This window comes from Gopherus evgoodei, chromosome 12 (genome assembly GCF_007399415.2).
Source record: "Gopherus evgoodei ecotype Sinaloan lineage chromosome 12, rGopEvg1_v1.p, whole genome shotgun sequence".
In the NCBI taxonomy this organism is placed as follows: Eukaryota; Metazoa; Chordata; order Testudines; family Testudinidae; genus Gopherus; species Gopherus evgoodei.
The window spans coordinates 12,094,104-12,121,433 of record NC_044333.1 but is presented as its reverse complement, the minus strand read 5'-3'; the positions used below and the strand labels follow the sequence as shown (position 1 = coordinate 12,121,433).

Sequence of the window (27,330 nt, the reverse complement as noted above, 5' to 3'; positions counted from 1 at the left end):
TCCAGCCTACTTTTAAATGTCAGAGATCTCAGGGCAATTGAACAATTAAGGCCAACTCAAAAGCAACCAAAGGCATTCACCCACCCGACGCAAACAAAACCCACCTCAAGATATGCCCTAGCTCAGAGTAACATGCAACTAACTGCCTGCCATCTTGCTCTGCCCCACTGAGGTTTCTTACCACACTTCATATTCCCTTCTCCTCCCTGTAACTCAAAACAGCTGTCAGGCCCCATTAGGCATAACAGTATCCAGACAGATTCAAGATTAAGCAACTTTTTAAAAATCCAATTGAGACTTTCTTACCTTGAGGGTGCAGCAGATATTACATTAGCCAGATTGCCCACACTTTCCACCTAAGAGCAATTATCACATATATTGAAAATAAGTGGGGGCTTCCTGGATTCTTCCCCTGCCCCCAATCTCATAAGAACCAAGATCAATCCCCCTCCTCCCTTCCAATTCCCATTTGTGGGAAAAAAAGGTGTTCCCATCTGCTCCTAGCAAGATTTTATCTTGTTTGTCCGGAAGGGACCAGCCAAAGGGACAGTAATTCAATCACATGGAGAGAGGGAGTTAAAAAGCTCCTTGGTAGATCGCCCGCAGCTTCTGCTTCAGGAGGCATTTCCAGCCCCAAAGGAAAGAAGGACTAGTGTGGTAGACCCCAGAGAGAGCAATCCCTCCTTCATTACTGCCCCTTGCCCCCCAGCTGCCAGGACATAGGACAGAGCCCTTCTCAGGGTCATCTGGTGAGTTTGCCAGCATGTTTGCTTCTGGGCGCTGCAAGGTGGGGCTGGGAGTGCAGTTTCTTTATGACTAGATTAGAAGCAGGGTTTGTTTTTAATCCCAAGGTGCAGATGCTCCTGAGGGGGGAAGGGGTTGTGCACCTGCTCTGAGTGTTGTTGGAGAATGTGTGTCTAGAGCAGGTGATTGTTTCTACGGCAGCATGTGTTGATAGGTTCTAGCTGTAGTGGGGGGGGAGGCAGGGTGGTGGTTCCCAGGAATGTGTGTGTGGTATGTGCACCCAGCATGGAGCATTTACAGAGTGCGGGCCATGGAGAGGTGTGCGGGGCTAGGCTGTACTGGCATGGAGTAAATGTGCCCCTTCTGTATAGCTAGTGTGTGTTGTAGAGGACATTGTGAGCGTATGTAGGCTCTATAAAGGCTAGTTGTGTAGTATGTGTGTGCATAGATGATGGAGTCTTTCCAGAGGGCACCTGTGCAGTAAGGTACTGCATGGGGCAGTGTGTAAATTGGAAGCATGAGCAATATGTCTGGGGGTGTGTGCAAGGGGCGGGGGAGGAGTTGTGCGTGTGATTTATTCTGCCAGGCTGAAGGCAGGAATTACAAATATCTAGGTGCCATGTGTTCTCAGTGTGCTCTAACTCTGGAGAGTTTCAGCAAGTGTTGAGATGCCATGCCTAGATCGGGGGTAGGAGCCAAGGCACAGCTGAGGATCACATAGGTCTGGGATGAGGGATTTACATTCCCAAACATTCCCCCTCTCCTAACCGGGCTCCTTTCTCACCCTCTAAACTCAAGGAGGTACCTGAAACGCCTTGTCAGGTCACGCTGGCATTGTCACAGTGCAGCTGGCACCAATATATTATAAATCCATTCCCAATGCAGGAGGAGGCCCCCCCTCACTGGGGGAGGCATGTACGCAAGCAAGTGGGCCTGTGACCTGACCTGAAGTTGGGCAGGGGCAGGGGCAGGGGCAGGGGCTGCTTAGTGGAATCACTGGGGAAAAGGCAAAAAAGTTGGACCCTGCCATGTTTGGCCCTACCCCCAAATTCCACTGCTTAAAGGGAGAACAAGTCTAGTCCCTGCTATGGGGGTGGGGAAGGAATCACACCCCCGCCCTAGATCCTGATGCAGCAGATCAGCTCTGGAGAACTCCCTATCCCCCTGGATTCAGACAATTTCAGACCCCAGTTCCCCTAATTCTGTCCCCTAATTCTACTCCTTTTACAGGGCTTCCTCCTGCTGCAGGGCTGCGAATACTCTGACCCAGGGGCGCTGGTTCAATGGCTCTCAGCCCTCTCTAGACAAACTGGAAAGCCCGGGTACCCCTTCAAGCCGGGGGCACTGCAGCAGCCCTAGCTCCAGCGCCTGTGCCCCGATCTGGCACTTGGATCCCACCGGATCCAGACAGTCCCTGGGCGAAACAGAGACCGAGTTTAACCACCCCTGCTTCGGGGAGGGGGGGGGGGTCCAGCCGCCAATGCATCGTGGTGCCACAGCGCTGGCACCGTCCAGCTCTGGCGTCCCCGCTGGATCCAGCCCCCCCCCCCCCTTGCCCTGCTCAACTACTCCGCGCTGCTGGACCAGGAGGTGCCGCCTCTGTCCGAGCTCCGGCGGCCGAAAGTTGGCCGGCCCCCGGCGGGTAGCGGCCCCAGCTGGGAGCGCTGGCAGCGGGGAGGAGACGCAGCGGGGCCAGGCTCTGCCCGGGCGGTAGGACCGGGCGCCTGGCTTGGGGGGGGGGGGGTTGTGGCGCGGGCGGGCGGAGGTTTGACATTTTCAGGTGCAAGGGGAGTGGCTGGGGCTGCTCCCTATTTAGCCAGCGGGACAGGGAGCCGGCAGCCCCTGGAGCGCCCATGCCAGGGACCCCTCGGCGGTGGGTGGCCTGGGCACGGGTCTCGCGCCTCGCCTAGGCAGGGGCAGGGGGCTCGGGCTCGCCGCGAGCCTGGCAGCCGGCGCTCCCGGGGGGAAGCGGGCCCGGAGTTTGGGACTCTAGGGACCTGCTCCGTCCCGCGCGGGATCCCCGGGCTCACTTGCAGCCTCAGCGCGGCGTCTCCAGCATCGCCTCCAGCGGAAAGTGCACTTCCGTTAGCGCCTTCTCCCCCACCCCCTCCTGAGCTCTCTTTCTGGGTGTTCAAGGCGAGGATGAGCAAACGGAGCCAGCCCGAGCGCAGAGCGGCGGCGAGGGCTCCCGCGCAGGACTGCTCCGGCCAGCCGCCGCCGTCGCCGCCGAGGAAGGACGTGGAGCTGCTTCTGGTGAAGGAGCAGAATGGGGTCCAGTACACCAGCAGCAGCCTCCTGCCCGCCGCCTCCAGCCTGCGCTACAGCGCCGAGGGGCAGCCGGAGCGGGAGACCTGGGGCAAGAAGATCGATTTCCTTCTCTCGGTCATTGGATTCGCTGTGGACCTGGCCAATGTCTGGAGATTTCCCTACCTCTGCTACAAAAACGGAGGGGGTAAGAGCACAATTTTACTGGGGCTTTCCCATCCCCGGGGCTAGACCGTAGGGCAGTATTCACTTCCCAGAGTTTCCAGCCTTTTTTTTTTTTTTTTTTTTGTATTACAGGCTGGCTGAAATCATAGCTGCTCTGGGTCTCTCTAGCCTCTCCTGGTTAATAGCTATAGGGCACTAGGGCAGGGAGCGCTCCCTCCTCCACTCTAGAAACCCTCTTCCCTTCCCTGCAGAGCATGGTTCAGAGCTCCCTTGCAGTTTATTCCACTGAAATCGATCAGATACGAATTACACACGCACCCCTAAAAGTTTTGAATTGATGCTAGTACTGTCGGCAGCCACTTTAGTCCTTTAGAGCTGGTTTTATGTAAGTTGGCTAGTTTTGCAAAAGATCTGAGGGGAGTATATGGGGGCAAAAGACCTGTGAATAGTAAAAGAGCATCTGGAAAAGTTGTAGCTTGGCCAGTGAAAAGTTTCTGAGGGAGACACAGCTTTTGTTCTGGATTTGATTTCCACTATCTAGTGTGCAGTTTGAGGGGTTTTTTTGGTTTTGTGTTGTCTCCAATGGGCAGAAGACTTGTCAAAAAATGAAAACCCCTTCTGCACATCAAAAACAAGCCAAAAAACCCACCTTAATCATATTCAATTCAAATAATCTAGCACATCTATAGCAGGACCTTAAACACGAGGCCTCTTTCATCCCTTGTGAAATTTAAGGTGCTGCTGGTGCTGATACTCCATTGCACAGTGTGTGGGGGGGGGGGCAACACCATCTGTGGGTGCCTACAAATCACACATAGAACAGACCCCATCTACCAGATGGAAGACTGTTTGCCTGAACGTTCAATGCTCTGGGTAGATGGCTGGCTGGATAGAAAGCATGTACTGTGAGACGCAGCTATTTATGTCTCGGTGATGTGGTTGCTTGGTGATAAAGACTAACGGTTTCACATTTGTAGCATAAAGTCTTTCTTTCCTATGAGAAAATACATGGTGCAGGAAAATCCCACTCCATGTAGATAGCTGCAACTGAGTTGTACGGTAGGTCATTGTATCTTCACTATCTCTTCCTTAAAACTTAAGCTGATAGCAGTAAGGGCTGGTACTTCAAAACTTAGCCTGCTTTAATACCACCAAATATTTGGAGGTGGGGGAGGGAGATCAGGTAAACCATACTCCTGCTACCCATACAGATGTGTGCCAGCTGTTAGCAACTGAAAAAAATAACCCCCAGATACACTTTGATTCAATCCAAGATAGCTCAGACATGTCAAGATACTGTGGCGCCATGCACTGCCGCTTTGTAAGGAGACAGGTAGGTGACCCTTGAGGTCTATTGCAGGTGTATCAACATCATTATTCATGCCATTCTACATGTATCTACTATTTGGAGAGCTTCTGTTTACTTGACATTCAGTGAACAGATTGTATTTTATTTTCAGGGGGAGAGAGGCATAGTCCCCCTATTTCACTGTAGAGAAACAGAAAGAGGTAAAGTCTACAATGATCAAACTCATTTCCCCCATGATTCTGAGTCACTTCCAGTCAGATTCTTCCCATTTTCCTTAGTAGTCTGATAGTAGTTCAGGCACAGGGGGGACAGGATTCTGCATCTTCCTTCATGTTCTGTGAGCTCTTTGTTAGCTGTTTATTGTAACTTCAGCCAGGGCAATTTAGACACAGCTAGCATGATTTTCTGGAAAAAAGTGTGAGATAGCTGCTGGTATTTGCCTGGCTTTTTAGAGGATTCTTTCTACTGGACCAAAAACTCCCACATGACTTCTTAAAATTATATAACCCAAAAACTAAATCAGAGGGTCAACTGTGCTGTTGAACTCTCTGGAAATATACACAGATAACAGACAGAGCTAGTGTACTCTCCCATAGAGCACCCTGTGAGCTGCCACTCGGAAGCTTTCGCTCTTCCCACCAGCAGGAGAGTGAAATCAGGGTTATTGCTGAGAGGCCCCTGAATGTTCGGGGCCCCCCAATGCTAACTAGATTCTTCAGAAACTCAGAGCAGCTCTGCTTATTGGTTTGGAGACTGCAAACGCTATTTTGCTGCCTCTGCTCCTCCACCTTCCTCTCTCACAGTCAGCCTTCCCTTTTCCCTTAACACAGTCTTAGCAGGACAGCTCCTTCTGGCCCTTGAGGAGGTTTGTTTTTGCTGAGGGGGAAAGGATGGGTTGCCATTAGTGCTCAGGAGTGTCAGCTTCTGAGAAGAGGGCAGTCACTTAGCTAGGGCTTTTCTTTAAGTGCTGTTCTCAGCATGGAAGGTAACCAGGGAAGGGCTGCCTCAGAGCCTTGGTTAAACTGCAGTGCGTAATCACACCTAGATATTGAACATGACTTGACTGGATCTATGCCGATTGCTAAACCATGGTCAGTAGCGTGTCAGCTAATAGTGTTCAGACATGGCCCCGTTTCTTAGTACAGCTCAGGCCCGAGGAGTGGGAAACAGAACCACAGAGTGGGCTTGGCTACTACCTTCTATCTAGTCTCACTCGACTACAATTATCTCTCTGGTATCTGAATGCTTTTCCATCCACCACCACCACCATGTTTGATATAGGCATTGGGCTTGTTTGGTGAGGAAGTAGAAGTCTCTGTCTCAGCGAGTTGGGCAGAGGAGACTAAGGGTGAGTGAACCTGCTTTAGGTAGTTTCAAGCCAGCTCAGTGCTTTGCCGGGGTGAAGTTTGGCTGCACATCTGGACATAGAAGGGTTCTGGTTTTTCAGGTATTTTCCCTGCAGCAGCAGAGGTGCTGAGGAGTGCAACTCAATGCAGAGAAGAGGAATGTCTTCTGGGTTTCACTCCCTTCTCTCCATCCTTGAGAACCACAGGTGTTCTCAAAGGCTTGATTTGCAAATACAGCAGTGCCTGTGAAAGTTGCTACTGTAGGCGCAAAACAGTGGCAATGCTGCTTTTCTCTCACTGCTGTAGAAGAGAATCCCACTAGCATTCAAGTGAGTTTTGCTGACTCAAATGTAGTAAAGTGTTTGATCAGAGAGCATAGATATATATAGAGATAGATAGGGTGACCAGATGTCCTTATTTTATAGGAACAGTCCTGATATTTGGGGTTTTGTCTTAGGGTGCCTATTATCCCCCTACCCACACCCCCATCCTGTCCTGATTTTTCACACTTGCTGTCTGGTCACCCTAAGAATTTAACCACTGGCTTACACATCCATTCAGGAGATCACACACACACACAAAATGTGATTCGAAAAGCAACCAAAAAAAGAAGTGATACAGTTATCAAAGTAGCTTTTGGTTTGGCTAATCAGTTAGCCAGAGATGCGGTATCCACTTGGATTCCTGGAGTTGGCAACGGCACCAATTGAATAGAACGTTCAAGACTTTAAAAATAAAATTTTAAAAAATCATCTAGGGTTTCTGTTCTCCTTTTTGATGTTTAAAAGGGTCTTCTTAAAGGACCTGACTGTACAGGGGAAAGAGTGAAACGTTCTATACATAGAGTGTACCAAGATCTACAAAGTAAATAAACACAGCTAGAGCCGGTTATAACACTAGTAGACAAATGTGATTAAGGCTCATGTTCCTATAGTCGAGGGAGTGGCCTGCAACAAGTTCTCTCAAATGCCAGGGCAGAACTAACCATTGTTTTTCTTCTTACGGCTACATGTGATTTTTAGATTCAAAGTACTGTGATATATTGGTGAACAGAATTATATTCCCAATCCAAAATCTGTAATCAATAAAGGCAATATTAGGGCTCACTGCACACAGGAACATCCAAGCACATGAAAGATCCTTCCTGAAAGCATTATGTGGAGGAAAATCCCCCTATTACAATGGGAAGGGGGGATACTGTGTGAGTGCTGTCTGGGTTCCTGTGTTACTCTGAATAGGTTAGACATTGTCAATGAAAACACCGCATACTAGAGCCTTTCCAGGCTTGTAAAGATTAAGTTGTTCATGATGTCAAAGTGAGAGCACTTGTAGGAAGCAACATGCTTTTTACAGGAGGGAAGTCTGAATACTCACCGGACTCACCTCATTCAAAGTGGAACGTTACAAGGATGTGTATGTATATACATACCCACCTCTTATAAGCCAGATCCTTGAGTTCCTTTGTCAGGCAAACTCCAGGGACTTTCCTGTGTAAGAACCGGAGATATGGCCCTTTGTGGCTAGAACCTAAAGTTCCACACAAAGACAATTTCCATTAGCCTGAATGGGAATAGCGCACATGCAAGAAGTGCGGGGACATATAATTGGTTGCTAGTTTGTCACAGTGTGCAAGTCCATAAACTGCATCACTGGTGTTAAAAATAAATAAAAATAAAACATCTGTTTGTTTCTATTTTTACTAGCTCCCAATAAAATAACAACAACAAAGAGTAAGAAGGACTCAGCTATTCATTTAATATTCTAATATCCATTTAGAATATTAAATGAATAGCTAGAAACATCTGTGTTTTTGGCATATCTTGCTGAGTTACTCCAATGGGATTTCTGCACACAGAGATAGAATGTAACCCTGCCTGAGCAACTGTAGCTCTCCAAAATATCCTGCAATAAGTCATTAAAAAGCAAAGCAAAATGAAAAAAAAACTTTAGTGAGATTTAAAAAGTCTGAGTGTTCATTTTTATTTTGCTTACCTGTGGTCACTGATTTTGCTTTTCTTGCAGGTGAAGGCATTCAGTGTCTGCCAGAATTACAGTTTGAAACAGGTCAAAGATTTATTTAAGAGGAAAATTTCAGTTCAAATATATTGGTCCTGAGCTGGCTCTCACTGAGTGCAGGACTAAGGCCATTGTATATTATTCTAAGCTAATTTACTCTGTGACAGTGAAAATTACATACAGATACTGCAGCTTCCGGCAGACAGACAAAATGATACTCTAGAGCTAGGAGGTCCTTGACTGATTCTAAACTGGTTTGGGCTATCAGCAGTTGTTGTGAATTATTGTACTTGACTAGCCTTCACAACACAAAAGAAAACTATAGCTTTCAGTAGGTAAAGTGTGAAATGCCTTGATATCAAGTATGCCAGTTTTCTCTGATTTCCCTATGCTCATAAATTCTTGAGCCTTATTATAACTAATTTCTCTTATAGAAGTTTTGGGTTATAAGAAGTTTTGGGTTTTTTTTAAACACAGTTCCTGGCTTTACTTCTGTATCTAAGGTCTGATCACTCTTCCTTAATGAGGCAATATCAACGTACTTAAGGCAAGTCTGATGCCTGACTTCTTATACATTTCTCATGAGCCTGCATTTAGTGGGATGTTTTCCGAGTGAGGATTACCAAATAGAGCCCCAAAGAGTTCTCCAGCACATCTAGTTGCTTTAAAATTAGATTCTCAGAAACTTGGAATAGGAGTTATATTGGTAGTTTAGAAGGTATCTAATATCCCAAACTGATGCCAAATGAAGTTGAGCAACTACATGCTGAGTAATGACTGGTATGATTCATTAGTGTACTCCTTGTGGATGCATGTAAGGTGATACTTTGCATTAATTAACAGAGCAATTACAACATATTATTTTCATATTTATTCATTTTTAAATGTTTTCCTGTAGTTTGTAAACAAAATGAAATGTGACCTAGGATATTTTGAATTTAATTTCTAAGAAAAAAGACTTGTTACACTATCATGCACTTTTTGTGATCCAACTATTTGGTAAGATAGATCACATTCAAACTTTTCATTAGGAAGCATGTAATTGTCAGATTAGTCACCAGATCCTTATTATACCATAAGAGTCAAATTAAGCTTTTCATACATTCACAAAAAAGTCATATACCCGAGGAACTGTTAAAATATGTATCATAATAGATATATTTTAATCTCCTCATAGAGGCTTTTCCTCCTCAGTGTTTTAGACTGATAGATTTCCAGGTCTGTACCTATCTATATTTGGTTCAAAGCACAATTCACACCAACAATCACTATATTTTAGCAGAGAAATGCAGCACACCATTAAAAACCTGTTTATTCTACTTTTTGTGTCACATGACAGTAACCTATGGAGTATTGTCTTCTGTATTCCCTCAAAATTATGTAATCAACATCTGAAGTAATCTCCGTCAATTTCACTGAAAGCTCTACCCTGGAGTGGGCCTCACTGAGCAATAAAAAGTTTGAATTCAAATGTAGTGGTTAAGTTTGGTTTCCTAATACAGAGTATCCAAGTTTTATTAGCAAAGCTGTGTCAAGCCAGTGAACTCCCACAGATCCTGCAAAATGTTATGCCTGGCCCTCTCTGCAATGTGTTCATAAGCCTTTGGTCCCAATGTATCATGTAAATGGCAGATTTGAAAAAAAAATCACAGATTAAGGGATTGCAGTGTTCCCACCACATGACAACATCCCCTTCTTTTCAGAGCCACAGGACCACTTCTTCATTCCTTAGCCCCTGCTGGCTGGCCATCAGTCCTCTGCCATACACACAGTCAGCTCTTCTCCTAGCTAACCAGCATTGCAGCTAACAGAATACTGGTCATATGCTTCTCACAATCTCCCTGCTACTTCTCTTCCACTTGACCATCAGTCTTGCTACCTCACCAGAATGGTGCCCCAGAATTGCAGTGTCCCAGGCCCAGGCCTTGTGGGGTTATAGGTGAGTGTAGCCCTGCTTACTTGACTTACATCAGATACTTAATAGATGTTGCCAGTATCTGAGAAGGAATAACATTCTTCCTGTCTCAAGAGATCGAAGCCCTACCTATTCAAAATTGAGTTTCTGACTTCTGAATTCAGGACACTATGAAATCTCACATAAATGACAAGTATTTATAGTAATAATAATACAGTATTACTGACCCCAAATGTTCAAAAATCATGAGTCAGGCTAATAAAAAATTGTGAGATTGGCTTTAAAATCATGAGATTATGTAAAAAATAATAGATTGGGAGTTCTTTTTATTTGCCTTCTGCTTTTTGAGTCTTTAGGGTGCATGGGAGGGAGGGTCACATGTTGAAGCTTTCTCCACAGTCATGAGAACTAGAAGTTTACTTTTTCCTCTAAGAATGAAGGCTGAAATCATCACGCATCCACTTGACTCCTGAAGCTTGGGCTTTAAGGAAAATAATTATCATGAGACTCATGACAAATTCATGAGAGTTGGCAACACTGGTAATACAAACTTCCAGCTAAATTGTCTCTGAATTGAAAACTTGCATCTCCCTGAACTGCTTCCAGTGGGCTGTAGTTTGATGTTCAAGAGCAGGTTAATGGTAGTGAAATGTTTTAGGGCTGTATACTATTCAGGATTATCTTGAGGTCTGTAAGACTGAGGGCTGGTCTACACTACGGGGGAAAATTGATCTTAGATACGCAACTTCAGCTACGTGAATAACATAGCTGAAGTCGAAGTATCTAAGATCGAATTATTCACCGTCCTCACGGCGCGGGATCGATGTCCACGGCTCCCCATGTCGATTCAGCAAATCCGTTCGGGTTGGTGGAGTTACGGAATCTATATAAGTGCATTTGGGGATCGATATCACTCTAGATGAGACGCGATATATCGATCCCCGAGCAATCGATTGCTACCCGCCGATACGGCAGGTAGTAAAGATGTACCCTGAGTAAGGCAGACCAGATTTGCCACTAATAAATTCTTTTTCTGATCTGTTTGGAGAGATGCCCCAATCCACACTCCCACAGAAAGAAAATAGTGGTGTTCTAGGAACTACAGTAGGTGCTAAACACCTTTCCTTAATGCAGTGCTTGCCATATAATAAACAAGGTTAGTATTACTGTTGGCAGATTAATCAGTGCTGCTGACAGAATGCAGGTGTCCCTTTCTAACAATGCTGAAGGGGACTGAAGGAACAGATCATGCACAATTAAGGATTAGAAATCCATTGATACAATTTCAGTAGCATCTACCGCAAAGATGGGCAAAACAGCACCACATAACAATTAAAAGTGGGTGTCATTTGAAAGGTTTGATTCATGTTTTCATTTTCATCCCCTTGTGCTTCTGCTGGTTTGGTGTAGAAATGGGAATGCTGAAGTATCACCAGAAAGCCTATTCTCATCATATTTCTAGTTTATCTGAAGAGGGAAGTTCTAAAAGTCACATTAGAAAGACTTCTCTTGTAAATATAGCAGGCTAGTGAAGCAGACCCAGGACTTCAGTGTAGTTTAAGAATCCTAATTTTTTGATACTTATCCAAGCTGAAATGCCAGACTCATTCTCACTGATCGCTGTTTAAACTCTTATTGAATTCAGTGGGAACTACAGAGGCAATGGAAAGCAGAAAAGACCCCTAATGAGAATAACCAACAGACCCTTTTCACTGCACCTGCTGAAAAATTTTAAGAGACAACTGAGGGAGGGAATTCATGGTGATCTGCCCATAGTGCTAGCCTGGTCTACACACAGTTTTTGACCAGTTTAATTTTTTCAGTAAAAAATAAGTCACACCCCTAAGAGAAATAGTTATAGCTTCATCCACACTACACATTGCATTGCTGTGTCAGTATAAAGATGGTTATAGCATTATGGAGTATTCTGCTTTCCATGCAGTATATCTATCTCGATAACGCACCTTTGTACTGATATAAATGTTGGAACCCTGCATGGATACAAAATTTGTGTCCGTATCCGATCTGCAAAAATGATCTGTGGATATCCACAGATTTGCAAGGTTTTAGGTATAAAATTTGGATCCACATCCATCTGTGATCCACAAAAATGGTCCACAGATGTGGATAGCTGCAGATATAAAGTGGATATTTGGATCTGCAGAGCTCTAATAAACTGTGTACACACAAAGGGGTGGGGGGAGTGAGGCTTGAGGGAGGTGTAATATTTTAACTTGTGTTTAAATAAGCCCTGATTAAAATCAGTATGTCATATACTGGTCTACTTGCTGCAAATTTTAATGCAGGCAAAAGTTTCAAATCATTGCAAGTAGTTTTAAGAAACATCACCTTTAAATGAACAGATTTAAAATAGAATACGTCTTCATCCTTCCACCACTTGATTGAGAGTGCATTAATGGCTATCACTACTAGTGCCTTTGCCCCAATTCACTGTCTGATTAAAATGAGTAAAGAACCTTTAGGAATCTAGGGCAAAAGTACTGAATTCCCTTATTGGTTTCTCTCATAAACACCACAGCATTAACATAGCTAGGGTTATTATGGACCTATTTTCTCTCAAAAGCATGGGGGGAAATGGTTTGTAACATGCACGTTGATGCAAGTTCCTATATTTTGAGAGGCATCGGAGTCATTGTAAAATATTGCACTGCAGGAGACAGGGTCCGATAAAAGACATTTTTCAATAACCATTTTGCATGAGTACCTTCTTGGACATAGCACAAGTCCAGATCTGTTGACTAGTTCTTCCTCATTCCTAGTGTTTCCCGTCTCCTACACAGCATTCAAATCATTCACACAGCAGATACAAAAACATGACATGAGATTTTCCAGGGAATCTTGCATTGAAAACAGTCAAACCTTGTTTCTGTTACTTTGGAACTAATACTAACCCTGTCACTGGAGCACTGAGTGACAGTGAGCAATGTTAGTAGAAAGTTACTCAGGAGAAGCTGAGGCAGATCTTGATCACCCTAGATGCCCACTCAAATCAATGAAGCTGCTTGGGTGAGCAGGAATTTATCCTGATTTAAAGAATCTGTCCATCCTTACTCTGGCAAAAGTCTCTATTTATTCACATTGAAGAGATGCAAATACACTGATTTTTAATCCAAGATTTTATGATTTTCTAAAAGAAAGAGCCTAATCCAGTTAAAAAGCTGAGACTCTTCCCTTCCCCAGCGATACAAATCTCAAATTACTAGCCAAGGTGGGTCACTGAAGCTTTAATCTGTCATGAATCTCGTATTTAATCTTGCTGGTCCTGCATCTCAGAACTACATTTATTTTACGGTGGGTTGTGAGTGGGGACTTCCACATCTGGAGATGGAAACCTTTCTCTGACACGGTATTTAGTCCCTGTTCAAGGGAGAAATAATCTGACTGAAATGCCTTTGATCTGAGCACTGATTGAGGAAAGACTCCAGCATTGGCCCTAAGGTTGTAGTGGTGATTGCATCCTCCAGCTTCCCCTCCACATGAGGTCTGTGGTCACAGGATCCACACAGGCCACATATCTGTTATCTGTGCCCCCACATCACCACCTTCGCCCAACCACCATGATGTGCAAGAAGCTCTTGAGTCCTCCCTTTTCTCTCTCTCCTCCCTGCATTAGAAATGTGGTGGTTCCACTGAATCTTGGGTCTTCTATGACAGCTCAGGAAGGATTTCATCCCAAATGACTAGTGCTGCTGCATTATTCCCTAAGTTAGAATACATGTTCCACATTAAAGGCATCATGCCGACATTTTCCAAGCTTGGCTGCTTAACAAAACAAACAAACAAACAAACAAATCCGGCACTTGAATCCTTATTTGGGACAAAATCTAATTTCTAGAGGTGCTGAACGTTCACAGCTCCCACTGAAAGCATTGGATAGATATGATGCTTGAGCTGCAATTGCTTAGCACTTTTAGGCTGCTTATATGCCTGGATATAGGATTTGTCTGCCTAGCTTTAGCCTTTTGAAAGCAATGGCCTTGTTCCTTAAGCAGTAGCACCAGAACCACAAGAGAGCATTGCCTGCATTTTGGTATGTTGTTCTTTTGTTATTTATTTATAGCTTATGTTGGGAAGGTCACAGATGTGAACTTCTCAAACTAACGTACCTTATCAGCATTATTCACTATTTTATTTTCTATTGTGCTTATCTTCCCCCTATTCTATAATTAAATATGCCTTGCAGTGTCTCTACCAAAATATAACAGAGGTGACAACACAATACCCTGAGATTTAGGGACTACAGTTCTGAAGCTGAATCTGTCCAACAGAGGACTGTCTGTCTTACTCATTTCATCCAAAATGACATTTCAAAGTTTCCAGTGGATGAAATTCCATGAAACACAGTGACATAAAATTCAGAAGTCAGGTAGAAATGGACAGTTAATTATCTTTTGCCACCCCTTAAGCAGTTCTTTATGATCAGAGCTCTCTGATTGTTGGGAGAGCAGTGAGGAAAGCTGCCTTCATTGTTGACTTGCCTTTCACTAGAAGATGCTCATTTCCAGTGCTCTCAATCTTTGTCTAAATAGTCATGAACACAATCATTCACTTGCAAAAATATAGACCACTGCTGATGCTGTTGTCTTGCTGTGTATTAACTGGTTTGCTATCGTTTAGTTATCACTGTTGTTCGAGTTCAAACTCTACCTTTTAAGCATGTGTAAAATAGGAATCCATCACTATCAGACTGTTATTAGACTATATATATAGTATATGCCTCACAGCCTGCTGGTATAAACTCCTTCCTTAGAACGTGCTTGTCACATCAGCATAACAAAGAAACCTTGGAGCACAAGAGCTGCCTATTGGTTTGATTCTGCCCCACTGAAGTCAATGGGAGTTTAGATGTTAGTGCTAGAAGGATCAAAGTATCACTCCCTTATACATTTTTATCAGTGCTCTGGGGGGCGGGGAAGCAGGTGGCAAGAATAGCCCTTGATTTCCAAACACTGAAATTAGGAGCAGGAACCTAGGCTAAAGAACCACATCTTACTACAGCATCCTTAGGTTGAGTAAGAGTTGTGTGTGTCGTCGATGTGCTGGAAGTAGAGGTGGTAGAAAACTACATAGAATTCATCTTCTTATAAGCCTGCAGAATTGTTTGAGCCCAACAATGGGTCTTCTGGTCCATCAATGGCATGGACAAATGTACATGACATGTATTGTCAATGAAATAAGCTTTTATCCTGAGCTGATCAAACCTGAAGAAAAAAATAATCAAAGGTTTGCTTAGGACATTTTTAGAATGGGTCCAATGTGGTACTACTGAAGGAGAAATGTCTTTTTAAATGCAGGGGGAAAAGAAGGATTGGCATTTTTCTCTTATACTCACACTGTTCTATAAAATGTGAAACAGACCAAAACTTTTTTTAGACCACAAGGTGGAGCAATAAAACCTTATAAACGGATAATTAATGTAAAGTCAATGTACTGTATTTAAATAGCCAGAACATTTGGAGCTCATCAGACAACTGTATAACAATGAAAATGGTCTTTCACAACTGGCTCTTTTTCTTGAATCTTCTGATGCACTTCATATATTAGAACATTCTAGGACTGGCACCTTTCAGTGCTGCCTAATTGCACCCATGAGTTGGCTTGTGTAGTAATGGTGATGGGAACACTGTGCAAAAATGAACAGTGTGTCACTCAAATTAACCAGCCATTGGTCCATTTGAAACAAGGCTAACATAAAAGTGGAGGCATATCCCTTTACTGGAAGGAAGGAAAAGGGCAGAGATGATTTCTCAGAAGGGTTTGAATCTTAGAGGGCTACCTGTGCAACCTTACAGAACTGTTTTAAAAATGGACTGAACAATCCACATTTCCATATTACATTCACTATTGCAATCCTAGAACACAGAACCACACCCTGTATTTTTTACAATATTAAAGCTTGCATCGCCCTCTCACCAGGTCTCAAAGTCTGATCCTACTTGTGCATGACAAGCTTTCAAACAGCTGGGGATACAAGTGAAATGTTTGTTTTGATGAGAGATAACAGTTAAATAAGTTGGAGTAATTACAATATTAGAAATTTTCACACAAGTGTTATAGAAATGCAAGGATAAGAAGTCACTAGCTGAATCAGTACTACATTTGTTGCATGACTTTTCATCAGGACATGGGACTGCAACTATCCATGGATGTTCAAAGAGATTGATCCTTTGGAGGATGAAAAGCTTTTGTGCTCCACTGTTAGGAGATTAGTAATGAAATTGCTTCAAATGCACATTTTAAGATTTATGACAAAATCAAGGAATTTCATGTGCTAAGAGGTGCATTTGTGTCTTATCTAAAGAGAAAGAAGTAAAAGGCACCAGTACATGAGATCACTAGGGATCACTAGTTGAAGAGAACGGGGATTTTATATTTGTGAAGAATTTGATAGTTTGCAGCTTGTCTGTAATTTGTTACTTGTAAATATGTAGTTTTGTATCATTATTTTAAAAATCCATAGATCCATGTTCTTGTTCTTATATGTAAAACAAAAGAGAGAAACCCTGGCCCCAAGGAACTCAATGCAAGATTTTCATCAGGGCCAGGATTTCACCCCAGGTATCTGACTTGAATATCTTAAGCGCTTTGAGTAGGCAGACTTCCAGAGGAAGGCAATAGAAAAAAGTCTTGGTACTAAGCCGGTGCAGAAGATTTTTCACTTTGTAAGAGCTAGTCTTCACTCAATACTACGCCCTGTAAATAATGAACAGAGTATTAGATTTGTATAAATTGTGGTTCTCATTAAAGGCACTAGATTTAAACTAACTCCATAAAGGTCATATTATGGCCTATGCACTCCTTTCCTGCACTGCACAGAGCTTTCTTATTACAGATCAAACCCCACCGGGGAGAGCACGGCAGCCTCCATGGGGCTACTATTTACCTACCTGGGCAGATGGGTGGGGAGTGGATGGAGTTTTGACTCTGCCCCGGTCTCCCACATGCCAGCCAGCACAGCAGAGCCAGTGCAGGGTGAAGTAACTTGTGCAAAGTATTCAGGGGTCTAAATGATCACCATTTTATCATGAGAATTATGATGCATTAGGGATTTTACCTAGAGTCCCAGCTCACACAGACAAGTGATTGGGAGAGACTCTCAGCTTTCATTCCAAACTATAAGGAACTTTCTAGCCCTCGTGGTTGTAAAGGAAAGTCTGAAAATGTGAACCTAGTGTACTCCAAAGGCTCAAAAGGCCAGAAGGCAAATAAAAAGAACTCAATTTTCTTTTAAAAAAATCTTGTGGTGTTAAGCCAAACTCATGATTTTCTGGGACCTGATTCATACCTTTTCTAATGTTGGGAACACTGGGTATGTGGCTGGCGCAGATTATTTCTCCCCTGAAGCTAGTAGGGGAAGCCTGGGATCAGACTCTGAGTCGTAATTTGGTCCCTCCTGATTTAGTCCTGGAGTCACAATTATGCATTGCCTCTTACAAAGGGCTGGTGACAAAGACAATGTCTAACCCTAAATGAACAGATCTGGATTTCTTAGAGTTCACTTAATTGTTTCCTACTTTTGCCCTACAGTAATGAGGTATAAAGAGACTAGAAGTAATAATCAATGAGAGGTTTCCGTTTTCTTCTGCACAACACAGTCCAAACACTACCCAGGCAATACTGATCTACTGTAGAGTACTGTGCAGTCATAGCATGAAATTTGCTTTCTGTTTTCCATGTAAAACTTTAGATTGGAAATGCCTTGCTTTCAAATTTTATTGGGTCTTCATTTCATCTTAGCAGTGAGTTATTATGGGCCCTGAGGTCATTTTCACATTCTTAGATGGAATTTCTAGCTAAGAGGCCCTGGACACAGTGCCAGTGACAGAATGAGTATAGGCGAATTTGGATGGAGGGAGAACTAGGCTTCTATGTTTGTTGCTAAGGGACTAATAAGACAATCTATTAAATAAAAACAACTAAAAAAACCTTTTGCTTGTAGCCTAGATAAAACCCTGTGTGCCTGCGTTCTCCCCTCCCAGACCGAGCGGGCAAAGAAAGGATGAAGTTTAGTGTCTAGCCATTTCAATGCACCAGCTAGAATGGTTGAGCTAATGCCACGATTATTGTAACTTGCTGTGGTTTAGGCCAGAACCAAATTACTACCCTTAATCCCTTTGGATGTGGGGAAAGGACAGTGGCAAGATAACTGGGCAATAAGGTTTCAGGGATCCAGTCTTCCTGTGGCAACTATTGGGGTGTTGCAGTTTACACAAGACTTTTTGCTGAGAACCATGGCGTAAGATGCAATCTATCCCAAAGATTCTTAGTTTTTCAAGGCAGGGGCATCATTTTATAGGTGCGTTGCATCTAGCATGTTGGCAGTGCTACCCTATCATACATAATAAATGGGGGTCCTTGAAGCTTTCCTATTGTGAGTGCTTTTCAATAAAAATGAGCAATATTCTTGTGAAATTCTCTAGTTTCCCACACAGCTCTACTTGAAAGATGGTCAGATAAAGAATCTGCAATCAGCTGGAATCTACTCTGATTCAATGATTTTAAAATCATATAGTGGTCTGAGCTGATAGTGCCTGAAATCTTTTAAAATAAATGGAGAACATTTTTGTCTTCTCCAAGGCAGTTTGGGCAACAGTAGCTGTTACTGTAATGGTAAATTTGGTGCCAGCATAATCCCTTATGTAAATCACTGCAGCCAGAGAGAGTTTACAAACAAATTAATTTAAATATTGTACAAAGTCCTAGTTAGCCTCACTTTAGTAAGGTATTAATTATAATTAGCTATGATACTTTTCTTTATTTAAATCCAATTGCACGAGCTATTTTATAGGTTCTTAGTTCTATAACACAAAAAATAATTCAACTGTAGACATTTTTCAATATTGTTGGCAAAAAAATATGCACAATATTTGGTCTAGAGTGTGTTTCATCAGTTGCCCATACTGGTATCAGCAAAAACATTGGTCCTGACAACTCTACTTATAATGACTGAGAGCAAAACAACACCTTGATTTACTGGAATTCTTACAGGTAGGAAATTATAACTATCATTCTCTACCAACACAGAATATATTCCTTGGCTGATAACAGAAATTTGAAGGATTCTGCTGTGCCAGGAGTGCAAGATATTTGCTGTACTTAGATATTACAGATAGACCTCTAGTAAAACCTGGAAGGACAGGGGGTGTTTTGATTTGGTCATTCAGTCCAAAAATTGGACTTAAGATAGGATTAATCACTGAACAGTAGGACAAGTTTTAAGTGTGCCTCATGATGTTTATACTTGCTCTAAAACTCTGCTAGAGAAGAATCATTTACCTCCCATTGGTTTGTACATTAACGCTCTTGAAAGCTGCCTGGCACTTGTCTAGAGCTGATTTAAGATGTCTTGAGCACTTTGCTTCACTTTGGTACAGTTATGAATCTCATGCTGCCTAAAAATAGCCTAAAAACACCAGTGGGTGTTTGCATTTGGGGTAGTTTTTTGTTTTGTCAAATAACTAAAGACAACCTGGAAATAAAAAACCCAGTCTTTAAATGTGGCTGCCTCCATGTGAAGTTGCTCTGGGAAAAAGATACTACATCACTCCTTTAAGCTTGCAGAATGACACAGTATTAAAAATACTGCCTCTCAGCTGCATAGCTTTGCAGTGTGTGCTAATGATTGTGAATCTGCTAGAGCAAATGCCCTAAGACAGAATCTGAGTGCCCTGCACAGGAGCATCAAGCTCATGTGCAAACAGGGCCCAACATTTTTATCAGGCATGTGGAAGTACATCAACACTTACTGCTAATATATTTTGTGGCTGACACACAGATTGGCAGAGTAGTAAATAATGATTCAGAGAGAGCAGTAGTACAGAGCAATCTGGATCACTTGGGAAGCTAGGCCTGTTCCAACAAAATGCCTTTTAAAATCCAAAGTTTCACAGCTAGGGACAAGGAATGCAGACCATTTGGAATGCAGTGACTCTGAAAATGATTTAGGGATTGTAGTGAACAAGCAACAACATGAGCTCCTGGTGCAATGCTAAAAGAACAGGAGTACTTGTGGCACCTTAGAGACTAACAAATGCTGTGGCAAAAAGGGCTAACGTTCTTTGTTGTATAAACAGAGGAGTTGTGAATAGGAGCAGGGAGGTGATTTTACCTTTGCATATAGTTTTGTGTTCAGTTCTGATCACATTTTTTAAAAGATGTTGAAAAATTTAAGCGTGTTCAGGAAAAGAACCACAAAAATGTGTTGTTTTTTTTTAAAAAAGGCCTTATAGTGAAAGACTTAAATAGCTCAATTTGTTTAGCTTATCAAAAGGAAGCAGAGGTGATTTGATTACAGTGTATCGTGGGGAGAAAATACCAGGTACTGAAGGGCTCTTGATCTAGTGGAGAAAGGCATAAGAACCAATGGCTAGAAGCTGGAGCCAGACAAATTCAAATAAGACACACATTTTTAACAGCAAGGGTGATTAGTCATGGAATAAACTATCAAAGGAAGAGGCAGATCTCCATCTCTTGATGTCTTCAAATCAAGACTGGATGCCTTACTGAACGAGAAGCTTTAGCCAAACACAAGTTAAGGGGGCTCAATACAGGGGTAACTGAAATGTAATGGTCTGTGATACATAGGCTGTCAATCCGTGCTCCATCCTAGTGCCCTCATAGATGCTAACTGTGTTCTGAAGGGCTGAGAGGGGGAGGAAACCCCTTAAAGCAGCTCCCAGAGCTGGCTAGATGCAAGCTGAACTACACAAGAGCCCCCTCAGGACCAGCTCTAGCTAACTCGAGCAGAATTTACGTTGCAGGCATCCAGCAGCATCGTGGCTCTTCCCCACTCCCATAGCACCCTCGAGTTTGCAGTATCTCACCCTATGCATCTAGAAACCACATTTAAGTTTGCATTTTGCAGCAGAAGCCTTCCTAGAAATGCAACAATGACACTCCATTCTGACCTAACAAGTAATGTTTAAAGCATCACTTTAAACTTTCCCCACAAGAGAGCGACAACAGAGAGCGGAATTTCATTCCATTTGTACTACTTGTAATTTACCTGTCATGTTCATTTTTCATAGAGAACCAAAAGTGGGATTTTCAAAAGTATCCAATGCTGGTCTAACTTGACTCCCATTGACATCAAGGGTTAAGCTCCTAGCTACCTCAATGAGAGCAGATAGTTTTTCAAAAACACTCATACTTGATGTAATGGCAAATGTTTAGAGCTATGTTGTAAAGAGAATATACTAGAACCACCGTGCTCTCTCTGCTGTGTATAGCATGGTGCTTCGGTTTTCCAGAAATAACCATGTAATATTCTGAACAAAGTCACACTTATTAAAAAGCTAAAACACTACTTACGGAAGTCAAGCACTGCACTTCACGCACTTCCTACCAAATTTTCAGATGCTTGCAGAGTCTCCCCCATGGCAACTGTGCAGCTCATAAAATGGCCCACGAGTCACAGACACATTCTTCCTCATTATGGCCTCTGTGAAATTAGTACACAAAGCCCACTGAGTAAACAGAGCATTTCAGTAGAGAAGAGGAAAGCTGACAGTCTACAGTACAGTAGTTTAGTTTACTCAATCTTCTGTAGCTTATGAAAAAGAATATTGAGAGGTGACTTGATTAGTGTAAAAGTACATTCATAGGGAGAGAATAGCAGATGCTAAAAGGCGCTTAAATTTAGCAGAAAAAGGCATAAAAATCAAGAACCAAATGCTGGAAATTACAGCCAGACAAATTCAAAATAGAAATAAGGCACATACTTCTGACAGTGAGGGCGAGTAACCATTGGAACAAACTATCAAGGAACTTTGTGGATTTGCCGTTGCTTGATGTCTTCTAGATGCCTTTCTGTAAGATATGCTTTAGCCAAACACAAGTTATTGGCCTCAGTGCATGTGTAACTGGGTGAAATTCTGCGGTCTATGATCATAGGAGGCCAGACTACATGATCTAACGGTCCCTTCGAGCCTATGAATCTGTGAATGATGAAAACATTCAGTCTCGATTACTCTGGATTGAGACAAACAAATAGAAATGAACAAATGGAGCCCCCCGAGAGCAAATGAGAGAACTGTGACTAATATTCTGCCTCTGAATGGAAACAAAATGATTTAGTCCATCCTTGCAGCAAGCAGGGAACCCTCTGCATCTCGTATTATGTACATAGCTTCCTATGGAACTCCAGAGAAAACAACTGCTCAGGCCATCATCTGTCTAGGGAAACCTAATATATGAGGGTCTGGTAACAGGCCTTTTAAGAAACATATTTTAACTTCTAATGTTTGCACCTGGTTACACGGATCCATGAACTGGAAAATCAGCTCTTTTCTGTTCTAATCATCCACAAATATTTCTTACTCACATGGGGAGTGGGAAGCCTTGAATTTGTTGTCCTTGACACAGATTTGCTAATGTACAGGTTGACAAGTTGTTTGCTTGCTGACTTTCCAAGATGTTTGGAGCCTCATTGACTTCATTCATTTATAGATGAACTTCTCTCATAGAGACTTTGCTGTACTGCGGGTGATTGCAAGGCTATACATCATGTTCCCAGTACAGGGGCACCTATGCTAATGCAGTAAGATAATAGAACGGGGAAAACTATGCTAATAACTCTCTTGAGCCTCTAAGCATGTCCACTGTGAACTAGATGCTTTCAGAGCCTAGCAGTCTCACTCAGAGCTGAGGTTTTTAGTGCTGTGAACTTCCATCAGCCTCCCTATCTCTTGAGTGCTAACTGAACATGAGTGATGAAAGAGAGATTTCCCTAAGGGATAGAGCTAGATGTTCTGCAGGCAGCCTTTGCTACACTTGACCTTTTGGATATTTGTGACCTGGCTAAACTGGCCAAGTCACCTGCAAAGAGTCATGGTGCCAATGGAAAAATGTGGGCATGAAAGGTGGCAGCTAGACTTTCAAGTCATTTCATTCTTGAATGTAATTGTTAGAATTGATATCAACCCACAATCTGTGTCTATAATTAAGGGGGTTATGTTATTGTGACAGTAATGCAGCTTTAAGATGGTATAATGTAGAAGAAAACATGATCTCTGCAGCCCTGGCAAACAATATTTTGGCCTTTTTACAATCAAGTATAGAACAGAGGGTGGAAAAGGCTTTAAACAAACACCTGGCTAGGCCCCTAAACATGCAGCAGGGAAAGACAGTAGAAAAGGAATCAGTCTATACAGAAGTGCTGCAACTCAGGTTTTATTCTAGTATGTGTCATACTGAAACAGAGCAATGCTCCGTTTAGGCAAGTGCCATGGAGCTGGCAGTGGCCTACATCTGATGTTTCAGAGGAAGGTGGGTAGAGCACTAGCAGGATGTGACAGATGTGTAATCGTATGACAAAATACACTACTGGAAGGCACAAATATACTATATGGTGATAAGTACAGTATAAGAATCTACACAGACTAGAATACCGGACAAGCTACACCAGTGGTCTGTTCAAGTATGGGACTTGCTGTACTTTGTGAGGAAGGAGGCTGTACCAGGCACTATTTTTTCATGTTGGCATTAGGGCGACCAGATGTCCTGATTTTACAGGGACAGTCCCAATTTTTGGGTCTTTTTCTTATATAGGCTCCTATTACCCCTCACCCTCTGTTTCCATTTTTCACATTTCCTATCTGGTCACTCTAGTTGGTATGCTATGGAAACCAGAATTTGTACAAAACTATAAGTCAACAGCTATGCTCAGTCATTTAAAGAGAGAATTGTTTTCTGAGTTACTTTCGCTTTCTAGCATTATGAAGTCTAAGCTGTCCTCCAAGATCTTCCATAAATATAAGTTAGATACCAGTAAAGCTCCCCTCTTTCCCCCCTAGACTCATCTATAAATTTTCTTTGGAGCTAGTTCCTCATTTTAAGCCTCTTCCATCTTTCCACAAACCATCTCCATGGTAATCTAATTACTACACTGAGCCCTCCTCTACCTGAGAGAATTTCCCATTTCTAGAGAGAATCCATTTTCCTCCAGTGGAAAGACAATGGAGATAACTGGATTTGACCAAGATGTTTCTGCCTTTCTTCTCACACTGATGTTATCTGTGCTTTTATAACACCCTCCTGCCCCAACTGAGATCACTGGAGTGCAACATACATGCAGTAATGCTTGACAATCCCTCTGAAGCTTCAGCTACCAGCACTCCTACCATTACCACACTGTCATCTCCACTGGCTCTTGACCCTCTTCCTGGATTGCCTATGTCTTCTCAAACTCATGCTTTCTGCTTTGATTACTCTGAAATGCTTGATGAACCAGATGGGCCTTTGCTGCCCTTTTGGCTGTTCCTGTGATTATCTCTAAATTACACACCATTGTAAAAGGTGATCTTTTCATTAATTTATGTAAATAGGACCTTACTCAATGACTTAGCTATTACTTATGAATGAATCATGCTGCTCTGAGTGGCTGGATATATTTAACTCTCTTTAATATGTTCAAAATAGCTTCTAATGGGTCTCTTTAGCTCATTACTCTTGCAACAGAAAGCAGAGGAGATAACTGAGTTTGTCTGGCAGAGATGTGGTAACCCTTTCTGTTACTACCCCGTGATCAGAGTTTAAAAATACACAGCCATAAGTAACATGGCAGTGAAAGATTAGCAATAGTGTATTTAGACTTTGAAGGAGGTCAGCCAGTGAATTGCACTAAAACACTTATGGAGACTTCAGCCTGTTTATTCCCCCTTTCACTTGGGTGAAAGGAGCCCAACAATATCAGAAGTGTTAACCCAAAACTGAAAATGAGGGTATAAACTGACTCACATTTAAAAACAAGCAGCATTAAAGGGGGGTGTAATAAGAGTGCATCATAAGAGATGCTATAAAATTCTCATTACCATATAATTCCATTCTTTGTAGAGTGAAAGAATAAGCTTATGAGAAAAACCTATTAGCGTTCTTGGAAGGTGTTGCAGTATGAAATATTACAAAGGAGTTGCTGACACTTGCAAGGTATAACACTGTGATCCTTTTTTGTTAGATGTGGCAAACTATTTAGAATATACTGTTAGTCTTAACTACTATCTGTACTTGATGACATCATCATCATCATCCAAAAAGCTGTTGCTAAGTCATCTTTTTGGCTTGTCACTTAGATTAAGTCTCCTCCTTTTTATATTTCTCTCCCTGTAATAGAGTCACTTTCTCTGAACATCCACAACATCCCTGCCTCAGTCTCCCTCTCTACCTGGGCTCCTCATTGACTTCACAAAGGCTTTCTCATAGCCAATAACACCTTTACTTCCTCTGGCTTATTATCAGACAGTTCCAAAATCAGGTCCTGAGAGTACAAATCAGAAGTTCATGCTCTTTAAGGTTTACATATCATCCTTCCCCACTCTTCCTTAAGGCACTCCCAGGCCTTTCTTGGCTTAGCAGGTCACACCCAGGCCTATCTAGCTACAGTCTTCCCCTGGTGCCTCCCCCTAGGACTTATTAACTTCCTACAGCTCTCTCTCCCCTAGTACCTCTTTCTTCCCTAGTATCTCATAAGCTCCTGTAGGTCCCTTTCTAACTCTTCACTAAAATTTTCCCTGCTAGCTATCCAGGCCTCTCCCTTATCTATTCCAGTCACATGACCCTCTTCATTTTCTGCACCTGGAGAGGAGCATTGGCTCTTACAGGTGGGGCTGAGACCCACCTCCCTTTCAAGGACTAGCCAGATTGGACCACTCCCATTCCTCTGTATCATGCACAAGCACCTTCACAATGTAGCTCCACCTGCTCCACACATCAAATGCTGCCTTTGCTCTATCAATATTCTCAGTCTTCCCCACCTACTAGTGAGCTGCTCCCTCCAACACCTTTGTGCTTTCTCCCATGTTGCCCTGTGTTCAGGAAAACTGACAAAATCCAGCTAGGCACAAGTTTATCCACTTTCAGATTCTTCCTCTATGGCTATGCATGCCAGCTGATAGTAGTTATTCAGGCAATGAGACAGAACTAATGTTTGCTGTGCTAGGACATTCTTATATTATGTTTCCCTGGTTTCTCTATCTGTGGTTGTCTTTTCTAACCTAGATATCAAGATCATTAGGATTGCCTTTGAAAAATGTGTTTTGTACAGTTCCTGGCACAATAGGGTCCCAGGAGCTAAGTCAGGCTCTTGGACAACAGCTTAAGAAAGATAACACAATAAAAACAATTGCATCTGACCCTCTTCAATTCACAACTGTCTGAACAGATTACACTTCCACACATTTTCTTAATTGTCTAAGCAAATATATTTCATTCTCTTATTGCTTATGAACTGTTGATACTACTTTCAGTATTCTTTAACAGTTTGAAAAAAGTCAAGCAATTTTGACTGGCCACATAGATGAGTTTATTTTTCAGTTTTCTGCCTGAAACATCATCATTTTTTAGAATCAAGTTTCCAGCATGAATACTTGAAACACTCTTTGCTGCAAATGCCCTGCAATGTATGTTCAAAATTTGCTGCCAGCAAACTTGTTCACTAGAATATTCATGAAAAGCAAATTCAAGAGAGTCATGAATGCACCAATACAAATTGTTTTTAGGTAAGTTTGCCCAGCGTGTTATATCTGTATTAATAAATTCATTCAAAATAGGCAGCAGCTGTCGTAATCACCTTGCTTTGATCCTCATCAATTTAGAATTTTCCTTCTTTGATCTTTAAAATGGAGATAAATATTTCTTTTAGGACTGATTGTTGAAAGACAGTTGTTGCAATTCTCTTCTCTACTTTCCAAAAAAATGCCATTTCAAAAATATTTTGAATATTGAAGCAGAATGGAAACTGTTGAAAACTCTTAGTAGATTTCACTACTATAAATGTTGTTGTAATAAGATGTTTGTTTTTATCACTGGGCTCAGGGATGCTAACTGTGATTGTAAACTCTGGGCCATATTTTGACCAGCCTACAGGAAACCATACTTGTGAGGTTTCAGCCTGTAGTTTCCTACAACTGGTTCTGGTGTGAGTGGAAAGAGGTGCAAAGTTTGATCTCATGTAAAGTGAGTAGTGGAGGCATGGTTTTCTTTCATCCACAGATATTCTGAGATCTAAAAGGAAATGTCATGGGGATCATGGCAGCTGTTGTATTGAGATGAGGCATTTATGTAGTAGTCCAGGTCTTCTGCACTAGTCTGTGTCCCCAGAAACCATGCACTCACAGGGTTTCTGCTGTTAGCCATCCAACTCCCTTCCAATGGTGATAAAATCTGAGGAAGGGGAATCTCAGCTCTACTCTCCCTTCCCAGCTACAGCTCCTACCCATGGAACACTGCCCTGGGGTGGAGCTTCTCCTGGCCTGTGTCATGGAGCCACAACATTCATACATACACACCTTCTCTCATCAGTACCTAATAGTCAAGGGTATAGAGGGCAAAGGCAATGCAGTTAAGACTGGCTTTTAGCTTTGCCATAGTCAGGCTGACGCAACATGAATACAATCCTATTCTCCTTTGAAGAGTCCATCAGACAAATATAGGGTCCAATCTAAAACTAGTCAACAGTCCTGTTGAACATATTAGGGATGACATACTCAACCTTCTCCATAAACTCAAACTGTGCCTGAAACAAGCTTTTTGGAGATCAAACAGAGCTTGCTTAA

General features: G+C 42.5%; 1 protein-coding gene across 1 annotated transcript in view; it reads left to right on the top strand.

Annotated features, from left to right (window-relative positions):
• Positions 1-599: 599 nt before the first annotated feature.
• SLC6A2 (solute carrier family 6 member 2) overlaps positions 600-27,330 on the top strand; it is a 108,037-nt gene continuing 81,306 nt past the window's right edge. Inside the window, exons 1-2 of the mRNA XM_030581993.1 lie at positions 600-749; positions 2,881-3,196. Of these exons, the coding sequence (XP_030437853.1) occupies positions 2,887-3,196 (310 nt within the window). The 5' untranslated portion in view covers positions 600-749; positions 2,881-2,886. The remainder of the gene's footprint in view (positions 750-2,880; positions 3,197-27,330) is intronic.